This window comes from Patagioenas fasciata, chromosome 1, assembly GCF_037038585.1.
Source record: "Patagioenas fasciata isolate bPatFas1 chromosome 1, bPatFas1.hap1, whole genome shotgun sequence".
In the NCBI taxonomy this organism is placed as follows: Eukaryota; Metazoa; Chordata; class Aves; order Columbiformes; family Columbidae; genus Patagioenas; species Patagioenas fasciata.
In genome coordinates, this window is record NC_092520.1 from 173,552,104 (window position 1) to 173,573,517 (window position 21,414).

General features: G+C 44.2%; 1 protein-coding gene across 2 annotated transcripts in view; it reads right to left on the bottom strand.

Annotated features, from left to right (window-relative positions):
- GRIN2B (glutamate ionotropic receptor NMDA type subunit 2B) overlaps nt 1–21,414 on the bottom strand; it is a 205,557-nt gene that overhangs the window by 111,020 nt on the left and 73,123 nt on the right. For both annotated transcript variants that reach the window (XM_065841208.2, XM_071801049.1), the window contains exon 3: nt 6,352–6,950. In XM_065841208.2, the coding sequence (XP_065697280.1) occupies nt 6,352–6,950 (599 nt within the window). The remainder of the gene's footprint in view (nt 1–6,351; nt 6,951–21,414) is intronic.

Consider the following 21,414-nt stretch of genomic DNA (forward strand, 5'->3'; position numbering starts at 1 on the left):
CAAGCAGCACTGCCTAAGGGCTGGGCAAAGCAAGGAGGACAGCCAGGCACAGACCATCCTCTTCTGCATCAGCACCCTTAGCAACCCACCTGTATGGGGGAGGATTGGGTCAAGAGCACGTTATAAAGCTGCTCTCAGCATCCCCCTTCAGGGGATAGGAAAAAAAAAAAAAAGAGAGGAAGCCAATGCTGCAAATGAAATGCAACAGTAGATGCAAGGTGGGGAAGAAAAGAAAAAAAAAGTGAGGGCAGTATGCAAGCAGCAGAGAGTGCGGTGATGCACAAGAGGGGACGTAGGGAGGCAGAGAGACCTCGATGGAGGCGGGAGGCACGGGCCAGCCCTGATCTCCAGCTGCTGCTGGAGCGGTGACAGGAACAAGCAGATTTCAGCAGCAGGGATCTCTAATCCATCAGCAGCGCTCACGCCACGTGCTGCCAGCTAGTACCAGCCTGACAGCCGGACACACCAACCAGCGGGAACATAACAAGCTGCTAACAAGACAACGGCTTAAAGGCTCCAAAAGGTCAAAAGTTACATATGCTCCCTTACCCTCCAAGCTTCTGAAAAGGGCAATTTCGGCATCTGTGGGAACATGTGATTTATACCTTCTCTCCCCTCTTCCCTGGAGTTAAAAAGCAAGCCCCAGTCTCCAATCACTGGAGCAGCACTGGGTTTAAGGGCTGGAGCCGGGCTTCCCAGCCAGCTGCCAAGCAGGTAGATGCGACCCCACCAAAGTCAGTGAGACCTCAGTGGTGGCCAGTGTTTCTAGCTCTTAACACAAGGTTAACTTGACAGTCCTACAGATAAAGAAAGGACAACACAAATGGTCCTTTCTACTGGTTCTCAACTCCTTGTAGTGCTGTGTAAAGGTGTGTGGCTCACTCAGCTGGGACACAACACAGAGGGGTTCCATGGCACTACCTGTGAATGACATATGATGATCCCTGTGTCAAACGTGGGTGGCGATAACTGCCATAAATGGAGAGGAGAGGGCAAGAAGGTGGGTTGAGAAAGACCTAGAAAACAAGGAAAGGTGCTGCCTGGGCACTGTCCTCGGCACTGACCTGGGGAAAGCACATCCAGGATGCTATGGGCATGGTGCTGCTCTGAGGTATCAGGGTGGCACAACACCCTGAAGAGGCACTGCACCTTCCCAAGGATATATACAGCCTCTATGGTCTTGAGTCTCCAGGGAAGCAATATATTTGTACAACCCTATCGCAAGTACTTTCTCTGCTCACTGACTCACTGTCCAAGCCTCAGCAGCTCCTAGTTTCCACTAGGGGAATGTGGCCACATGAGAACAGAGTTTGCCCTGGGTGTTTCAGGGAAAATAGTTTCCATCAATTCATCGAGGGCTCTTTTTCATTTCTTAGCTGGTTGGCATGGAAAGCTCTAGATGAAAGTTAGTACTTCCCCCATAATGGAAGTATCATGCCAAAACAGTGCACCAAGCTAGCCTGCCAGCTGTTTTCATATTTGAGGAATCTGAGGTGCAGAAATGAACCTACCTTTGTTTCCCTCTTAATGTATTTCTTTGCAAAGGCAGTATAATTCCACATTTGTATTTTCATTCCAAAGCAAATGCTTCACTGCACTTTTTATTAAAATGAAATCTGGTATGTGCAGCCTGGTGTTAAATGAGAGACTATTAAAGCCAATCAGTGGAGAACTCATTAGTAACCCTACAACAACAAACTGGTAGTTATGGTCCAGCATTCACAAGCAGCCATGACAACCAGTAGGAAGTACCCAGGTCTCATTGAAGGCTGTAATAAAAACAGAGATTATGTAGCCCAACTATTGTGAATATCCATACAAAGCGGCTCAGCTTCTATTCCTCATATATGTCAGAAATCATATTCTTTTCTCATGACTCATCCCTGAATTCCACTACCAAGAAAGCTCCTGTCATTTAGTTATTTCGCCGATTTCTAAAATGTAATGGGAGGCACCAATCCCAAGCTTAAGAAAACCTGTCCCTTCCATTAAAATAATTAAATAAGCAGAAGGCTGCCTATAAACACATCCACACCTCTGCCCACTCACTCCTCATCAGCCATGGTGAAGGAAGAATAGATGAGCTTTGCAGAATGCCTAGAAGGATAGCAACTCTCCTTGGAAGGGCCAAGAGATAAGAACTCCACATCTGAGCACCTCTCCAGAGGAAAACCTTGTTAGAAACTCCCTCCCAGCCTTTGTAATCTTCTCATCCAGTAGAATAGAGGAGAGAGGACAGTGCTTTGCTGTGTGCTCAGAAGACCCGTCACTGAGATAACTATAAACTGGAATATCCAAACCAGATTTCTTTCTGGGACAATGAAGGGGACAAAAAATGAAGACGTAATTATTACAAACAAAACAGAATTAAAGAGTGTTATCGAACTGGAAATCTGCATTTGGCAATTTGGAATCCAAATGATCACCTATGCCTATTATCAGCATAAAGTGAGATAAATCTCTCACTAGAGGAAAACTTCCTCAAGAATCATTCAAAAAGAAAACTAACAGTTCTTGTAGAAAAAACCTTTCTCAAAGTATCATTTTCCTACTAGTTAGTGGAGTTAGCACACCAGTGAGCTCATTTCTCAGACAAAATCTGCAATATTCAATGGTCGTGATCATACTTCTGCAGTTCCAGTCTAACACAAAGGAGAACCAGTTTCAATACAGACAAGAAACAGTTGCTATGAGACCATTATTAATAGAAGACACAGACCAAACACCTACATTGGCAAGAAATGGCATTTAGATAACAATCCCACTTGTTTCTTTTTGTGCTGGCAGCCATACTTCAAACAAAACTTTGTTTGCACAAGCTCTTGCAAAAATGAACAAGTGTCAGAGTGAGAAGGGAGAAAGATAGGGAGAAACTGAGCTTTGTTTCTAAATCTAAGCAACATTCAGTTCATTTCCTCCTTACTCTATTAAATACCCAGAGACTATGTTGAGCAAGACCATTTGATTTCAGCTGCGTTCATAACTATTGCACTTTCAGAAAGAGAAAAAAAAAAGAAAAAAAGAGTAAGAAATGGTCAGAGTTCAAAGGCAGATTTTAGGAAGTGAACAATTCACACTCTTAGTGTATAATGTGCCCCAGCTGAACTAAATTACACATTTTTTTAGTTGGATGTGTCACTCTCTGAAGAATAAAATGGGAAAATTCCCTTAGCACACTGCCTCCCAGCTACAGATTTGAAGCAAATTGAACAACTATGGATTAGCTTCAAGACTTTCTGAAGCACCAGCTACAGGGTGATGTATTATCTGAGGTCACATACACTTTGCAGTCTCCCCAGACATGAAGCCCACGTACATACATTTGTCTATTCTGTGTAGGCATGTGGAGGGAGAACTGTAAGTTGCAGGTGGCGGAATACAGTATTGCCGGGTCTAGGGCAAGACTGAAATTAGTTTCCAGATCCTTCAGTCCAGTCCAGTCCAAAGTGATCCAGATTGTGTCCCAGACATTCCTGTACTGATGCTGCCTGGTGGGCACAATGCACCAATGCTGTGGGATGTTAGTAGGTGGAAGGGGTTGGGGAAGGTATGAAGCAAACAGGTCTGCAGAAGCTGTAATGCCCCAGATAGATAAAGCATTTCAGTAGAGATTTAAAGACCTCAGACAGACAAAGTGTATCAGGAGATGTTTAAAGTCTAGCACATAGTAAATTCCAGCAAGTTCAACGGGACTTGAAGGTATGAACACAGATTACAGCCATTAATCTCTGTGGGATTTGGTTCAGTGAAGTGAACTCGTATCATCATGGCTGCATCTTTTGCATCTTGTCCCTCTCCTTTACCTTTCCTCTTGCCCAGACTCCATGCTGTGAGGCTGAGTTTGAATCTATCATATTTCTATTGAAACTTTGGATTTGTAAAAGCAATGGCTTATCTTGGACACCACTAGCTTTTGTACATCAAAGGTGCCTCAAAAGTAGTTCCACTTAAACAGAAAACTAGGCACTCAACTCACTGAAATCAAACCTTTTAACCATCTCACTCAGAAATATGAAGAGAGTGGAAACATCAAGGCGGGGCGGGGAGGGGGGAAGGCAGAACCCCCAGACTGACCAAGCACAGGCCAGTTTTGTGCCAGGCAAAGCAAATCTTTTCACTGTGGTCACAGAAGCAACTGCAACACAGTTTAATTATTTCTGAGCTAGCTCAGGTGCCTGCAGCAATCTGGGCAGTGGCAGAATGGAGCCTGGCATGGACTAACTGACTCTGCTTCTCAGCAAGACTGATGCTGGTACCCAAACTAAGCTGAGTCTGTCTACATATATCTGCAGTCATTCCCATGAACGCTCTACCCAAAGAAGACAAGGGAGAAGAAACAGCATGTGTTTGGGCCATGAAGGTAAGAGGAAAGCTAATACCTTCAAAAGTGACAAGAACTGCTTTCATGTGTGGTGCCCAGGCTTCAGGGCATATCTATACTGCACAACAGTACTGTCATATCTAGAGGCTTAAGAATCTCTGAGCTGGCGACTTCTATACAATGCAAAGAAATGCTATGCGGAGAGATTATGTTGGGTTCATGAAGCAGCATAGCTGTATGGGTATGGTGTTATGCGCAGGCTAATACAGTATCAACAGAACTAATTAGCAGAAGGTCTCTGCAGAGCACTGCATCACACAGCAGGGTACAACATTTTGTCTTCTGGATAACTGCTGAAAACACACAATACAGCTCCCCCCAAAAATCCCTATTCATTTGGAAAGGTAGAACAGCCTGCCTTGATATTACTTCTGATAACTTTGTATATATTAAATATGTTTTCCCTGCTTAATCATTCCAGGGATGACTAAAAAGAGCAGCAGAAAACAAACCTTACCCCTAAACCTAGCTGGGAAGGAAAGTGATAAAAACTTCAGACACCTTTGGTGGTTCCAAGGCTTCGCAGACAGCAAAAAGTCAGTATGGGGAAAAGGAAGTAAAGGCGATAAAACCTGGTAATATGTTGATGGATCACAAAGAACAAATGGCAGATTGCTTTATGGATAATATAATGACTCAAAGAATAGACTTTTATTTCAATCCCCAACTTTCAGGAAGAGCAAAATCTGCTTTCTTCTTCACCAGTCCCTCTATCTGCCTAGTACAGTTGACAGTAAGGGGCCACAGCAGGCAAACCAATCCATCACATTTACATTGTTCCATGATTCATCATGACAAATGAACAAAGATGCTGAGCTCTGTGTGGCCGCCTCTCCTGATGGCTATCGCCTGGATTCCCCTTGTCCTGCCACAATGGGATCAACCTGCCCAAGGATTGTATATGTAAAGCATTGCAGAATGACAGCTGAGCAGGTCAGGGGGCATTTGACTAATTGCAGATCCCATGTCTATTTATCTGGGTTGCTTAGCGACACACCAAAGCTCCAGCTGGGACAAAAAGGAAGATCTAGTAATCAGAATGCGGTTCTAGACGTTGTTCCACCACAGGCTTCCTCTATGACCTTAAACAGGCATCTTAGCACTGTTTCTTACTAAAATCTGAGTCTGGAACAAAAGAAGATGTATGTTCAAATAGTTTTTCCTTATTTTGAATGCCTTTTTCTATCTAGAAAAACTTGCCATTCTGATGCAGGTGACTAGGCTCTCAGCATAATGTGCACAAGACACAATGGGACCCAAAACACTCAGCAGACCATGGCCAACAAGGTGCCAGTGAGCAAGGTGGTAGCACAAGTCCTCCTTCTTGAGGTAAACTGAATCCTTAAGACATGAAAGGGTTTTATAGGCTTCTTGTATAAAGCAGGAGCAAAAGTGTTGACTCTAACCCTTTTGCAGCTCTAGTTCTCAACATCCCCCTACACCTCCTTTACTCCTGTATTTCAAGGCTAATGGACAGCAGAAGGACACTTGGTCCTCAGACAACAGGTGTCATGAAACTACTTCAGGTGGGTTACACAATTATCACTTATAAAGGACACCCATTCACATCCTACTGGTACCTGGAACAGAACGCGGTGCCTTCTAGATTTCAATAAAAACATCCCCACTGCTTGCACCAAGAACTCACCTGAGAGTTACAGACCCATTCATCCAAAGACACTGCCAGGAGCTAAGCACTGTTATGAAAGCCAAATTTTGTGCTATGCTTTCATTGTTCCTTTTCCTCATGCTGGCTTTCCCCCAGTTTTGCATGGAGGCTTTTCTAAGGGGGTGACAGAACTGGCACTCATGACAGACACCAGTACGGGTCACACCATCAGCATGCCTCCCTTGACCAGGTTATGGCCAACACCACCCATTGCCCCAAAGCACCACATGCCCCAAAAGAATTATTCTGGTCTCAGAGCTCCTCCCCTTATAAATAAGGCTGGCCCAGTCCCTTCCCTTACCTGTTGAGCATGTTGGACTGGTAAATCCTTTTCTCCTGGGTGTTGTAACAGCTGCTCTTGGGCTCAGGGATGAAGCTGTGTTCAGAGAGCATATCAGAAGCAGCCGTGGTGATTATGGCTATTCCATCCCTCACTCTGGCAGGAAGACCGTAGTCCCATTCATCATATGAGACAGAGATGAGCCCGGTGGGGAACTCGGATGGCACTGTGTCTGTATCCCCTGCCACCAGGCTGGGCACGATCCACGTGTAACCGTAGCCTGTCAGACCCACAGAGTTGGCCACCTCAAAAATGTAGGTGGCCTCTTCCTTTGTGCAGTAGAGGAGGATAACAGGACTTTGGAGCTTCTTGAGCTGGTTCTGGATCTTTGAGTCCCCATCATCCAGGGACATGTCCAACAGGAGGACCTCCTCCAGTTCCCAACCCACAAAGCTGTGCTCAATTGTACTGCGTATCTTGTTCACAAAGTCCTGGTAACCAGGGAAGTAAGTAGTGACAATGGAGAAGATGTACCAGTCATATTCTTCCATGATGTTGAGCATGACAGAGGCTTGCTGTTCTATCGATGGTCCAAACTGGAAGAACATGGATGACTCATCCTAGAATAGGAAGTCAAAGAGAGAAAGAGAGAGAAAAAGAAAACAAGAATAGGTCAAAGGAAATAAACAGTATTCCTAATCAACCCGTTGAACATGGTGGTTGAGGGACGCAGTCAGAATCTTACACTTCATGTCTTGGACAGAGCTGAAGGACTTTTAGCTTTTAAAAATTTAAAATTTAAGTGAAGTAAGTGAGAAGGAAGTAAAAGCTTTTCTATGACCAGCTGTCCTTACTTTATTTTAAAAGGCAGGTTGCTGAAACTACTTAAAGGTTTCAAATGTTAGGCATGATTCTAACAGACAAGGAACAAGTGATACACAAGTGAGGACAGAAGAAGATAATACATACAAAATATTCCATGGCTGCAGAAAGTAAGAGCTTTAATCCTGGGATTATCATAACCTTACATGTAGTATAAACAGGATACACAGCAGTTTTGATACTGATTTCGTTTGAGACAGTCACTCTAGTTTGAGTATCCAGACTGAAGTACAACCAGAGTAGGCAAAACCATCAGGCACAAATAGCTCTGAAAACCTCCACTGCAAGCTCTTGTCAAAGCAAGTAGTAGCACAGAGCGCTACAACTGTGAAGGCTCAGTCTCAGAACGACATAAAACGTACTAAAATGGAAAAAATAAAATTATTAAGTATCGGGGGGTTTTCTTTACACCGTGTTTTAGAGAAATGTCAGTTCAATATTTCTCTTGGTATTGCTTTCATATCCTTTTACCATACCAAGCTCCTCTGTGCGAGAATCGGAATTCGTACCATTTCATAATCTCCAATAGTCCAAAAGAGTTTTGTATAGATCTCAGTTCTCCAATGACATAGTGTAAGTCTTTTTCATCCTGGGATTTCACAAGATACCAGGCTTTCAGTTTATAACAGATCCAGTAAAATCCAGATCCCTGCTTTTGCCCAATTAATGAAGGAAAGGAATGCACAAAGGTTTTGCCAATATGCTCTCTTATTAATTGTTCTGTTTTTTAAAATCCACTACAAACTCCTACTGACTTCTGTAGAGTAGGATTAGGTCACAAACAAACAAACAAACAAAAAAGTAGAATTAAATGATGAATCTCTTCAGAGATTCTCATTACAATAAGAAAGTTCTCCAAATCCAATCACCACTTTTAGGAATGAGATAGCAGCCCTGCCTTCTTTCAATAACCCAGAAGAGCTGAACCAGAGATCCAAAAAGAAGTAGTCAAGAGTTTTTAATCTGGAGAAACTCTTTGTGCAAATGCCTCACGACATCACCTCAAGATACTCACATTTAGAACAGCTCTATACCAAATTCACTCTCCTACAACCTGGCAGGTAAAGCTGTTTTTCAGCAAGGTTGCCAGTTAGTCATCCATCCATCCATCCATCCATCCATCCATCCATTCTTTCTTTAGTCATGGTTCTGATTACCTATGGCTGTTTTCTCTGTTGGCAAAATATGCCATAGCTCAGCAACTCTAGAAAATAAGCTCTGATCCTGCATCCAGCCTTAAACTGTTTGTTTCTCTTTTCTGAACTCCCTGTGGGTCACATCCTATACAAAAGGGTCCTCGCTCCCAGATCCTCATGCTTCTCCTATGAAGTTTGGTGATTAAACTTTGTTCACTTCCTCCACACAGCTCACCATCCACTTGTGAAAGTACTCTAAGGGTCACCTTTTGCTCACTGGAAAAATAAATGTACACAAAAAGAAAAAGTCAAAGGAGGTAGAAACAAAGAGAGACAAGTAAAAAAAACAAAGGAAAAACCAAGAGCAACAAATGAGCTTCTCAATCTGTGGCAAAGAGCTCATACTTTCTGTTACTGGAATACACCCCTTTTCCTAGAGCTGTGCTTAGGAAAACAACTTACTCTTCCAACAGAAAGATAATTTTGAACTTTGAAGCTTCTGAAGAAAATCAGAGAAATCAGAGGAAAGATTAAACTATTGTCACAGCATCTTGCCAGAGTTTGAAGACAGCCTGAACAAGCATCTCAAATACCCTTCATTGCACTGTGCCTTTGAAACCTCTTGCAGCAAACTAAAAGCCAGAGTGGGAAGACTCGGCCTTGCTGTAACACGAAAAGGCAACACTGATAACAAACATTTATTTTTATATTAAATTCAACAAAAGCTTTTCTATACTTATGCATAAGAACCTCTGAATTGGTTGCAGATTTCCACAGTTTCTACCAGAGAGTCTAAGATCTGAAGAACCTGGCTATTGAATTACAGGAACATTTGACACACAGCGTCTTGAAGCCTTGTCTGAAAAAAATACTGTGTGCTTTCCTCGGTGACAACTAGGGGAAGGGAGATGATAAATCCACTAGTATTTCAAGGCTGCATACACACGCACATAGGAGTTTGTTGGCGTGATAGCAAGGTGCATGAGGTACTGCCCTTCCTGCGATTTTAAACAGGGTCAGATGCTCTGGCTAAAGTGCCAGCTGACAGGTCGTTCCACACGAGTGCACAGCCCAGCTGCTGAAGGGAATTCAGCCCCAAAGACTCAAGGAGAAAATTTGGAGCTCCTCACTAACCAGAGTATATCAGAACATCAAAAATCAATACACCAAATAGATAGCTTTATCGCAATCCAGCTAAACAATTCCTCTCCACTGAGAAATCTAAGTACCCCTCCTTAAATCAAACTGCACAGGCCACTTGGTAGTACATGTAATAATTGCTCTTGAGCAACTGCTTGAATTTTTATTATAGAAGCAGCAAGAAGAGGCAACTTCTATTCAAAACGAGAGCATTAAGGAGGTGTAAGCCAGTCTAGATTTTGGCTTGCCAAGATGTCTCTTGGCAATTGATCACCCCAATACTTGGGCTAGCCAAATGTTCTTCATTACCTAACCAACTTAGCACTCAGAAAAGAGAGGGGTAAGGGAAGGATAGACAACAGTGTAGAAGAAAGTGTCTCTCTCATAACAAGTGAGGAGAATTGCTGATAGAGCTGGATGGGAGTCTCAGTGAGAGCCTTATGGGGGATTAAAAGCAAACTAAAAAAATGCCTGAGAGTCACAATTTCCTTCCTGTCCTTATTTTTGACCACACCTGACAGAACATCAGGGAAAAAAAGAAGGAGCTGAACTGTCAGAGAATCCCAGGGCTATCAGGCAGAGCAGGAACTAGACCTCACTGTGGTGTTACAGTGAAAGCTTTTATGAGATAGATCTAAGAGGTTTTTACTATTTTACACACATATACCCCATAGAATCATTATGGCTTTATTACAGCCTAAAAACAACAAAAAAAAAAAAGAACATTTTACCCCTCCAGACATTAATGGTTTTTACAGAACATTACAAGCTCCTGTTTTTCTACTGCAGAAATTTCACACTCTCCACCTCCCTTTTTTCACCTTGGAACAGCCAAAACATGCTTCAACATTGCCATTGGGAGACACATTTAAGTTTGGGATAGGTTGAGTTCAAAGCAGAAGTCCCTTACATGGCTCATCATCCAGGCAAAATACAATTTCCTGGATACAGGAAAAAGCTTGTCTTTCTCCTACAGCCTTTCCACCTGCAAGCTCAGGCTTTCCATAGCTAACTGCTGCACGAGACAGCAAGATGCTGCACAGTGTCCTTCACCCTGTCTGAAAGAGTAGAGGCTCCATTATAGGATCTCAATGCCTTCAGAGATCCTAGCTCTCCCACACTGTCACCCTGCAAGGTCAGGGATCTGTAGTTTGCAAAGCTGAGCTGGAGGTGGAGCTGATCAATTGACACAGCACCACTCCCCAGCTGACAGATGGCTTCCCACAAAAAATCTGCTCTGAGTTTACTGCTGCTGGGACAGCTATTGCCTTCTCCTCCTGCACGTTTAACCCCTCAGATAAGGAGGCTGGATTGCACATCGTGAAGGTGCAAAAGCACTCACCATGAAGCCTCTTCCTGGAGGCTGGTGAGTTCCTATGTGGATGGGAGAGGGTTTGCAGAGGTGGCACAAGGCTTAGAGAGCAGCCAAGTATTATTGCCACCCCTTCTAAGCTGTGCAGTGCCTTCTGTTCCTCAATGGCAGGCCAATGCAGGTATTACACAAAGGCCAGGTATGACCCACACCTCACACACGATGCAGGCCCTTGGCAAAGCTGCAGGTGACTCTCCAAGGAGCTCTCCTGCAGCTGCACCATTTGAAACCAATGACTGTCATTTAACGAACCATTTACCTCAAATGTGACAAGACAGGTCCCTGGGGTGCTTTTCTCACAAGTTCCTTCCTAACAGCCTCTCTGGATTCCCTAGGCAAGTAAAAGCAAATACTGCCTTGCAAACAACATCTTACTATCTACAGCAACTCTGCTCCTCAGCATGGGGCAGGCTACAGAACATCCCTAAAGCAGAGGAATGCAAGATCCCCAAAAATAGTTACAGCGGGCCAGTCATCTTGAGGAACTAGAGAGCCTTCCATTGAGCCGTCATGTAACTGCTGACTCGGGGAGTGAGGAGATCACCATGTTACGTTTCCTCCATGCAGCCTATCTGAACATAATCTGGTTCTGTGTGCCATGCTGTCTGGTGGTTGGGCCGTGAACAGATTTGTGCTACTGGTGACAAGTTTCTATAGCTCCAGTCCAAGTGCCAAACCCCACAAAGGCCAGGTGTGTCAAGCTATGCACAAGGAATTTGACTGAGGAGCAAGTCAAGAGCATGTGTTTGTTTCTCGGATTTCGAGAAATAAAAAATATTTTTGCAAAATGCCTTAGGCTGCCGTCTCCGCACAGGTGCCAGAGAAATACTATTTGTGCTGTTCTGGGAGTAGCCCCTTTTTGTTAGGCTTTTGGGAACATCAGTATATCTAACCCCATTTGCTGCTTCATTAAGCTAACAGTGCAGTCATAATTTAACAGCTGGGGTCTGCCCTTCCCTTCCTTTCCAGTTTGCAAAGGGGAGCCTATAAGATCCTGACGACTCAGGCCACTATCACTTTCAAAAGCCCTTTTCTCAATTTCCTGATTTAAAATAAAACCTGTTCATGTGTCTTTAGTACAGTCTCAATTTGCAAAATTCTTCCATGACCAACAGACAAATAACGTAGGGCTGCCTCTTGTTTAGACTTCGGCCCTGCCTACCACACGTTTCCTGGGAGCCAAAAGGAGTGAACCAGAACCAAATAACTTCTGGGAAAAAACAGACCTTAATTTCCCTACCTCTGTGATTCTTTTCAAAATTGAGACACCACTGTGTACCTATTTGTCACAGTCCTGGTGGGATACCTGATTCACTGAGAGTTTTATTGTTCCTGATGGAAAATGCCACAACAGTTCAAAGCCTTATAATTAAATTCTCTATATTTCTGAGTCCAGTTTTTTATAACAGATCTGGCAGGAAATCAGGATCTTTGTCGCTTAAGTGTTCACTTACTCCTGTTTATTCTTACCTCAAATGCATCGCTGCCTCAGGCTGGCCTGCAGTCAGGATCTTCTGCCTGTTTTTTTCTCCCCACAATTTAATTTTTTAATTTAGTTTTCAACTACTCAATACAATAAAACTCTGTTTTTCATATTACATGCTACATCATCCTGTGCAAGTCCTTTCCTTGAGTGCTTGCAGTAGGGACTAGGAGAACACCGTGACACTACAGCCCTAGCACAGTTTCCTCATGGTGGGATTGGCATCTAGAACAGCATCTCTGCATCTGTCACATACATACACGCTCATATTTCCACAAATACACATATTCACAGCAAAACCTACTCAAAGTAAGGTTGGAGCACATTGGACTGTGTCATTTCTTAATGACTCTCTGCCTTGTTCGCACTATTTAGTAGGATTTCAAAATTTTCATGTCTTACTGGAACAGGTTCCCTGGGTTATTACTGATTTTGGCTTGCACAGCAGATGGAGCAGATGACCTCCTGCAATCCTTTCCCAGTGCTCTGATTCACTGATGAGTGGATCATGCTTGGTGAAAATCCTTCAGACTGCCCTGGGAACGTGCTGTCAGTGGGAAGTTCAAATTCATTAGATGCAGAAATGTGGTTTACATAACCATATCATTTATCAATTCCCTCCCTTGTTCATGTAGTAACTACTGAACACACTGGCCTTCTTTGACTGAAGGATACATAGCTCAGAGATTATGGTTACAGAGAGGCGATCCTGCATGGGAATGGATGAGGAGCCAACTGAGAGCTTATGGGTCAGGATTAAAGGGACTGTAGTGACAGGTGACATTATAGTAGGTGTCTGCTACAGGCCACCTGACCAGGAAGACCAAGTGGTTTAAGGCCTTCTATAGACAGATAAGAGAAGCCTCATGTTCATGAGCCCTGGTCCTCATGAGGGACTTCAATCACCCTGATATCTGTCGGAGGGACAACAGAGCAGGGCATAAGCATTTCAGGAGGTTCCTGGAATTCCTTTACAAATGACAGAGGAACCAACGAGGAGAGGTCCTATACTGGACCTTCTTCTCACCAACAAGGAGGGGCTAGTGGGGAATGTGAAACTCAAGGACAGCCTTGGCTGTAGTGACTATGAAATGATGGACTTCAAGATCCTCAGGGCAGAGAGAAGTGTGCACAGCAAACTCACTGCCCTGGACTTCAGGAGAGCAGACTCTGTCCTCTTCAGGGATATGTGTTGTAAAGTACCATGGGATAAAGCCCTGGAGGGAAGAAGGGCCCAAGGAAGCTGGTTAATATTCAAGGATCACCTCCTCCAAGCTCAGAAGCAATGCGTCGCAACAAAGAGAAAGTCGGGCAAAAATGCTGGGAGGCCTGCATGGAAGAACAAGAAGCTCCTGGACAAGTTCAAACACAAAAACAAGGCCTATGGAGAGTGGAAGCAAGGACAGGCAGCCCGGGACAAGCACAGAGAGATTATCTGAGCAGCCAAGGATCAGATTAGGAAAGCTAAAGCCCTGATAGAATCAAATCTGGCCAGGGACATCAAGGGCAACAAGAAAAGCTTCTATAGGTATGTCAGTGATAAAATGAAGACTAGGAAAAATGTGGGCCTTCTCCAGAAGGAAAGAGGAGACCTGGCTACCAAGGATATGGAGAAGGTTGAGGTACTCAGTGACTTTTTTGCCTCAGTCTGCAGTGACAAGTGCTCTAGCTACACTGCCTAAGATGCAGAAGGCAAAGGCAGGGACTGGGAGAGTGAAGAACTGCTCACTGTAGGAGAGGAAATCTAAGATCATCTAAGGAATCTGAAGGTGCACAAGTCCATGGGACTTGATGAGATGCATCTGCAGGTCCTGAGGGAATGGGCAGATGAAGTTGCTAAGCCACTATCTATCATATTTGAGGAGTTGTGGCAGTACAGTGATGTTCCCACTAACTGGAAAAGGGGAAATATAACCCTCATTTTTAAAAAGGGAAAAAAGCAATACTTGTGAAACTACAGGCCAGTCAGTCTCACCTCTGTGCCTGGCAAGATCATGGAGCAGATCCTTCTACGGCACATGGAAAATAAGGAGGTGACTGGTGACAGCCAACATGGCTTCACTAAGGTGAATCATGCCTGACAAATTGGGTGGCCTTCTATGATGGGATTAGTGTTGGTGGATGAGAGAAGAGCAACTGACATCATCTACCTGGACTTGTGCAAAGCATTTGACACTGTCCTGCATGACATCCTTGTCTCTAAATTGGAGAGACATGGATTTAATGGATGGACCACTAAGTGGATAAGGAATTGGCTGGACTCAAAGAGTTGCAGTCAACAGCTCAGTGTCCAAGTGGAGACCAGTAGAGACCTGTTGGAGCAAGTCCAGAGGAGCTCCATGAAGATGATTAGAAAACTGGAACACCTCTCTCATGAAGACAGGCTGAGAGTGTACAGGTTGTTCAGCCTGGAGCAGAGAAGGCTCTGAGGAGACCTTATAGCACCCTTCCGGTACCTAAAGGGGACACACAAGAAAGCTGAAGGAGGACTTTTTACAAGGGCATGTAGTGATGGGACAGGGAGTAATGGCTTTAAACTGAGAGAGGGTAGATTTGCATTAGATGTAAGAAGAGATTCTTCACCATGAGGGTGGTTAGGCACTGGAACAGGTTGCCCAGAGAAGTTCTGGATGCTCCATCCGTGGAAGTGTTCAAGACCAGGCTGGATGGGGCTTTGAGCAACCTGGTCTAGTGGAAGGTGTCCCTGCCCATGGCAGGGGATTGGAACTATATGATCTTTAAGGTCCCTTCCAACCCAAATCATTCTATGATTCTATGACTATAGAAATTCATGGATGAGTGAAAGGGAGATACCCAGTTCAGTTTCCCCACTGATGGAAAGGCAAGCAGGATATACTGGGATAAATTAGTCGGATAAATCAGCCCTCTCTTACAGGAGAGTGTGTTGCTGTCCTGCTGGTCCCTGCTACGCAGGACATACAAGTGGCCAAGAAAGAAGGTTTGTGGCAATTACAAGAATGGTTTTTGACTCTTTTGGTCTTCTCTGGAAGCCACAGTCTGTGGTGGCTACTGAGAATAGTTGCGATGAGGATCTAGAGTTGCTAGTGTAGCTCAGTTTTCTTACCCCGGTAATGGTAACAGATGTATCAAGATTCACATGTATAATGACATTGCTATACACATAAGTATCATCATATACACAGATGCCAGTCGTGGCTTGGACATTAATCTCTCTGTAGCAATGGAAACAGATCTGCTATAAAGCTCTAGCCCAGGGGCAACTGCGTAAGTGCTCCAGCACCAAGGAGCTCCTGAGAGCTGCAATAAGAAGGTTAAAGATTACTCAAGAAGATTAAAAACTACTCAATGGCTGAAAACAGCTAAGTGATTTCCGCTTTAGGGTCTACAGAAAACATCTATTTGAAATGTTTTGCAACAGAGTAAACACAAGATACCCTACATTCTGTAATCTTCATTAGGGGATTGTTTCACTTCATATCACATGGAGTTAATAAAAAAATAAAAGAGTCAAACATGCCACAGCTATTGTCTGAAATACACAGTTCAAAGAAAAGTATCAGAAGTCCTTTGGGTAAGGAAAATGTGCACCATTTGTGAATTTTATACACCATCACTGGTCAAAGCAGGCTAATATATGATGGTATGCCATACCAGCTTCTCAGAGCATCACACATGAATGCCAGCACTTTTCCACAGAGGGGAAATGGCAGTTAGCAAGCTGTCAAGATAAATAGTTTTCACACCAGGCTTGTTGCATTTCAATTTTCACCTCTGTATGTGTGTGTTTCCTTGTTTTACAAGCTTACATGGATGGATTAAACCACTGGTCACTCTGGGTAGATTGTGCTCACCAGGTGCCATGTTACACCACGCTGGCAATCTGAACAGCCCAGGACTAGCTCCCCTGTCCCACCTCAGACAAGCCCACTAGGTTGGCTTAATATACTGACATTGTCAGCCCAAAACAGTTAGAGGAAAATCAGACTCATCCATCCAATTACATCATGGTGTTTGCCTGGGGCTTCTTTTCTGGCTATCTTAGCCTCCAGATTAAGGACAGAATTTTGATTGTAATCTGAATGGGATGTCATCAGTAGAGCCATATTAATCAATAGCAGCCATAAAACTCTCCAGCACCTTTAAAAAAAGTCCAGTCACAGTATTTGGCAAGATGACATTGAATAAATTTCTCAAATCAAATATCCAGGGTGAATTACTATTTCTTTTTATCATTCCTAAATTAACTGCACTTCCATTTCATCAAGTATGCCTTTGGTCTCTTATTATGAGCAAACCTTATTAAGAGCTGAACCTCCAAAGGTTCAAAGAGTCTATTTAGGTAAGCCCTAAATAGCATTGCATCCAATGCCCTCCGAGTGTCTCAGGAGCTGAAGATCTCCTCTCACTGTAGCCCAGATGCAGACAAGTCATAGTGTGTCTGTGAGGGCATCCATTCCCCTTCTGTCTCCTGAAGAAGCAATACCCCCTTTATCTCAAATTCTGCATTACTTATTTAAGCATTAATCTTTTGCAGGCAAAGCTGTTAGTTGCTCTGCATCCTAACACATGGCACCTGCAGTCCTGGTGATGCCAAGGTCTGCTTAGCCTTTCTGAACAGAGTGAAGTTGACTGTGCCTATGCTTTGAGCTGACCAGACCACAGCTGAAGCGAAGTAGTCAGTTTAAGGTAATATTGTGCCAGGACTTAATCTTTTCTTAGAGGCTGGCCTTATTAACCAGTTTAGATCATTTTCAGTGCATTGATATAGCTTTGGATCAGAGCTGGCTTGCCTCAGAGTGCATGTGAGTGGCTGAAGGCAAAGCCTCTGAAGATGTGCCCTCCATTTTCCTTAAGGAAAGGAGTAGTAAAATGCTTCAGCCTCATCCATTCTGAAGAAAAAAAAAACACACACAAAAAAAAACACCAAAACCCACTGCCACTTAGAATGGGAGGGCTCTCTAGCAAGGGGACAACCAAGAACTGAGGTTTCACTAGATTACACAGACTCCAGATTTCTCCAGATTTCACCTGACTCTTCACTAGGAGGGTCACAATTGATGCTTTGGTCCCGGTTCAGCAGCGGAGTTTCCGTGACAACCATGCACCTGTAGCGCGGCCTCAGCTGCCAACTCCGCACAGCCTGGTCTGGCCCCAGTGGGCCCGGCCCCGCGTTGCTGCCCGTGGTGCTGCGCCGGACCCAGCCCAGCCCGCCGGCGTCGGGGCTGTGCTACCCACATCCCAAAGAGAAGACTCATCCCCCGGCAGCCCGCTGGGACTGCAGAGATGCTGGGGAAAAGGAAGGAGGGCTGTCACGCCACCTGCCTGGACCTCTTGTGGCAGGGAACTAGGGGCAGGCAGGAGTCAAGTCAAGATTTACCCTCATCCTGCTGCCCAAACGTCCTTCTCCAGGGCTGGTTCCTGACTGCCTCTGTGGTCCTTGGCACGGTTTTACTCTGTGGTGTGAGAGGAAGGTGTGGAGTGTATGTGTCTTTGTTTCCTTGTGTTCACGCACCACTCTGACCCACAAATTCAGTCCCACAAATAGAGCCAGGTTAATCCAGTTAGCCCAGGTCACTGCATCCTGCCATAAGGCTGCCCCAAAACTTAGAAAGCAGTGAGCCCACGTTTTCTCCTCCTGAGCCTGGGAGTCAGCATTCTGCCATTTCATACAGCTTTCTGAGACCACGAAGATCCATGCTACCCTTCACTGTGCCGAATCAGATCCTATCACCTTGGAAAGGAGGTGCTGCTTGCTCAGAGTACACCCCCTCCTTGCCCTGAGCTCTTCCAAACCTGACTCACCCCAGCTCAATCCAACCTGTGTTTTACAGCGTGGGCTGGGACCCTCACTGTGCACCAGGCGAGAGGGCAGCTCTGTGTGGTGTGTTTAAGAGGGATTTTACCATCTTCCTTATGCTGCCAGGACAGTATAAAAGAGTCTGGGTATAAAATGAATAAACAGTACCCTGGTCCATTTTTGTTTGGACATACTGCTGACAAGCACCTGCCTCATTAGCACATAACATGTATGTCTGCACCAGGCAACAAGAGGCACGGTAAACCACGAACTGGCCCTAAGGCATCTGTGTGCTCACACTGTGTGGAAACTCCAGCTCGCATCCCATAAAGCTGCCATGTCAGGAGAACTAATTAATTCAAATCCCAGTCTCCACCACCCTGGTGACACTCCTTCTGGTTTCAGATTTTGTTGGCGACTCCCTGAGCCTGGGGAGAAGAACCAAAGGTATGTTCCTGGACCATTGGACCTGGACTCTGGGTTTAGCTCACACCTTGGAAAGTGACTATCACTGAAATGTATTACAGAAGTCCTTGGCTGGAACAAGCAATAAGGATTTCAATATTGAGCCTCATTTGTCATGCTTGAAGACTCAATCTCCATCAGAGCTGGCTTTGGCCATAGCTAGTTACCTCTTGTGCTCCAGGATGGATGAAAGCATGGCAGCATCTGCCTTCTCTCTACCCAGGTCTCCTTCCTAATCAACCAGTGAGCAGTGCCTGTCAGAAAGTTGCTGTCATGCCTGTCTTGCTCATCTAATTGATTCACAAAGTTTTAAATGATTATTGATTCTCCTCTTCCCTGCTGTGAAGACTTTGAAACCAATAAAGCACATGAAATTATTTACACAGATATTAGAAAGGAAAGAAGATCCTTCCTCAAATGTTCTTCTTGAGCTCCCATTAAGTCTCAGAAACTCAACAGGAGGCTTCCTACAGCTTTAGAGACAAAACCACTCACAAATATATGAAGTCCCCTGCACACACACATGTCCATCCAAACATCCATCCAAACGTTTGCAGGATGTTCTGCCAAATCCACACCTGCTAAATTATTGCTTCCTATTCTTTTGTATTGGCATCATAGCTCTTTAGTTCTTTTTCTTTGCCCTGATGATTAACAGCCATTTGCAATTCCTCTTGCTGCTAGGAGACTGAGGCAGAAATTGTGGCCAACTTCCTATTCAAGGACAAGTCATTTCTGAACTCCAATGACCTGGAAGCTGTTCTTGGTAAAAGACTGGACCACAGGAGACTTAAAGAGCTGGAGCTTGCAGTCTTCCCCCTAGTTCCTGAAACACTTCACATTCATGGTTACTACAGTGACTGGTGCTGTAAGGACCATTATATCCATCTCCATGCTCTAAGCACATGAACATTTACACTTCTCAGGGTTTGATGAAGAGGATTTGGGAGAGGGAATCAGTCCACCTGACTTTGCAATAAGGGTGCTATAAGTTTCTGTTCTGTATCTTTTTTTGCTTGGGTGAGAAAGTCAACGAGCCCATTTCTAGTCAGCTTAACTCTGTGCTGGAGCACACATAATTGAATTCACTTTTCTTTCTATACTTACCTGCACAATAATAGAAGGTGCCATCTATATGTTCAATATGCCCTTGACATAACTTAAAAGCAGCAGCATAATAAATAAGATGCTCTTTTTGTACTTGAATTCAAATTTTTCTATCTATATTAGGCTTTGTACTTCTTTAAACAAAACCTGAGGTTGGATTGAACTGCCATATCTTTTTCAAGATCACACACACATGAGGCACTAAGATTTATGTCAAGGATCGGCACAGCAGATAAAGGGATTGATGGAGCAGCAAAAGAATTTGCCTCTGCTGGCCGTTAATAATAAGAGTAACAAAAGCATCTAAGAGAATAAAAGCCAGGGTGAGGCATGTAAGGTATAGAAATAGCTCTTTGACTGACTCAAAGGCAAAGCCGATGCATCTTGTTTTCCTGCATCTCCCGTTGTCTGTCCTCTTTCTTAACCACACATTCTGGCACGACGGGGGAGTGGGAAATAGATGGAAGCATCAGCAGGAGCTATGGCAAGCCAGGAAGAAGCGAGCTATTCAGTCTGAACATTGCCTGGCCAGGGCTCTTGACAAAAGATGAACAAATAATGGTATGAGAGGGGAAAGAAAAAGCCATGTTCAGCATCATGCATCCTGCAAGGGAAGAGCTGTTGGCTGTGATGCTTTGTCTTTTTTTTCCACTTTGTATCACTCTGTCTCATTATTTTCTGTCTTCCTGCACACAGCTGCCTCCAAGTTCTTCAATGCATACAGGTGTACCTCCATGGGCATGTGTACATAGGCAACTCTACATGTAGGATGGCTCAAGATAGGCAAATTGCCTCATCTCCAATATGCCAGTTCCACCCCAACTCAGGCTGGCAGCACCTGAAGTGGATTAGCATCTGACAGTGATCCCTATGAAATAAGGTGATGGTGCAGTCCAGCCTTACTGAAGATTAGTGTCTACATCACCACACATGCCTTCAGAGCTAATTAAGCCTCTGGTTAGTGCTCTCAAAGAGAAGCCAAGGATTATATAGGTTGCTTCACTACAAAGCCCTGGCCACAGCCCAGAGGAAGAGAGCTTGCATGCCTTCAAATTGTGGGTGAAAGCACTGGAGACATGGTTTTAACAGACTTTATTCTTCCTGACAAAGTACAGTCCTTCAGGACTCATCTTTCACAGAGGAAAGTAGTCATCTAATTAATATACACCAAGAGTATCTGGGTTAAAAAACAAAACCAGAATCAAAACTGTCATTCCTTTAGGCAGGTCAGAAGAAGCAATATTTGTGGGAAGGGAATAGCCACAGAAAGGTTTATTTCAGGGTGCAGCTACGCAACTCTGGAAGCTGAGACAAAGTCATCAATCTGGTCATCTAGCTTCAGGATATTTATGTTTTGCTACTAGGAAGAACTGCCTTTTCTTCTTTTCATGCAAAACCTCTGAATATCTGCCTCCTGAGAAGTAATGAGCTGAAAAACCTTTCCTTCAATTCTGGTGGCTAGTGCAAGAAGCTCGACCTTTCCATTATCTCAATGGATGCAGGACGTGTACATTCCTACACTATGCATCCATCTGCATTGCGTAGGAGCCTGCAGCAGTAGTTGTGCACCCTTCATCTCAGAAAAAAGTTCTCTTCTCTGTGGTAAAAGTAGAAGAAACAGAGTTTAGGAACTATGTATGTTCATCATATTGTCATCAGCGCTCTTTACAGCATGCAGCCTTGCAGAGCAGGCATGCTTGGTGAATGAAGCACACTGCAT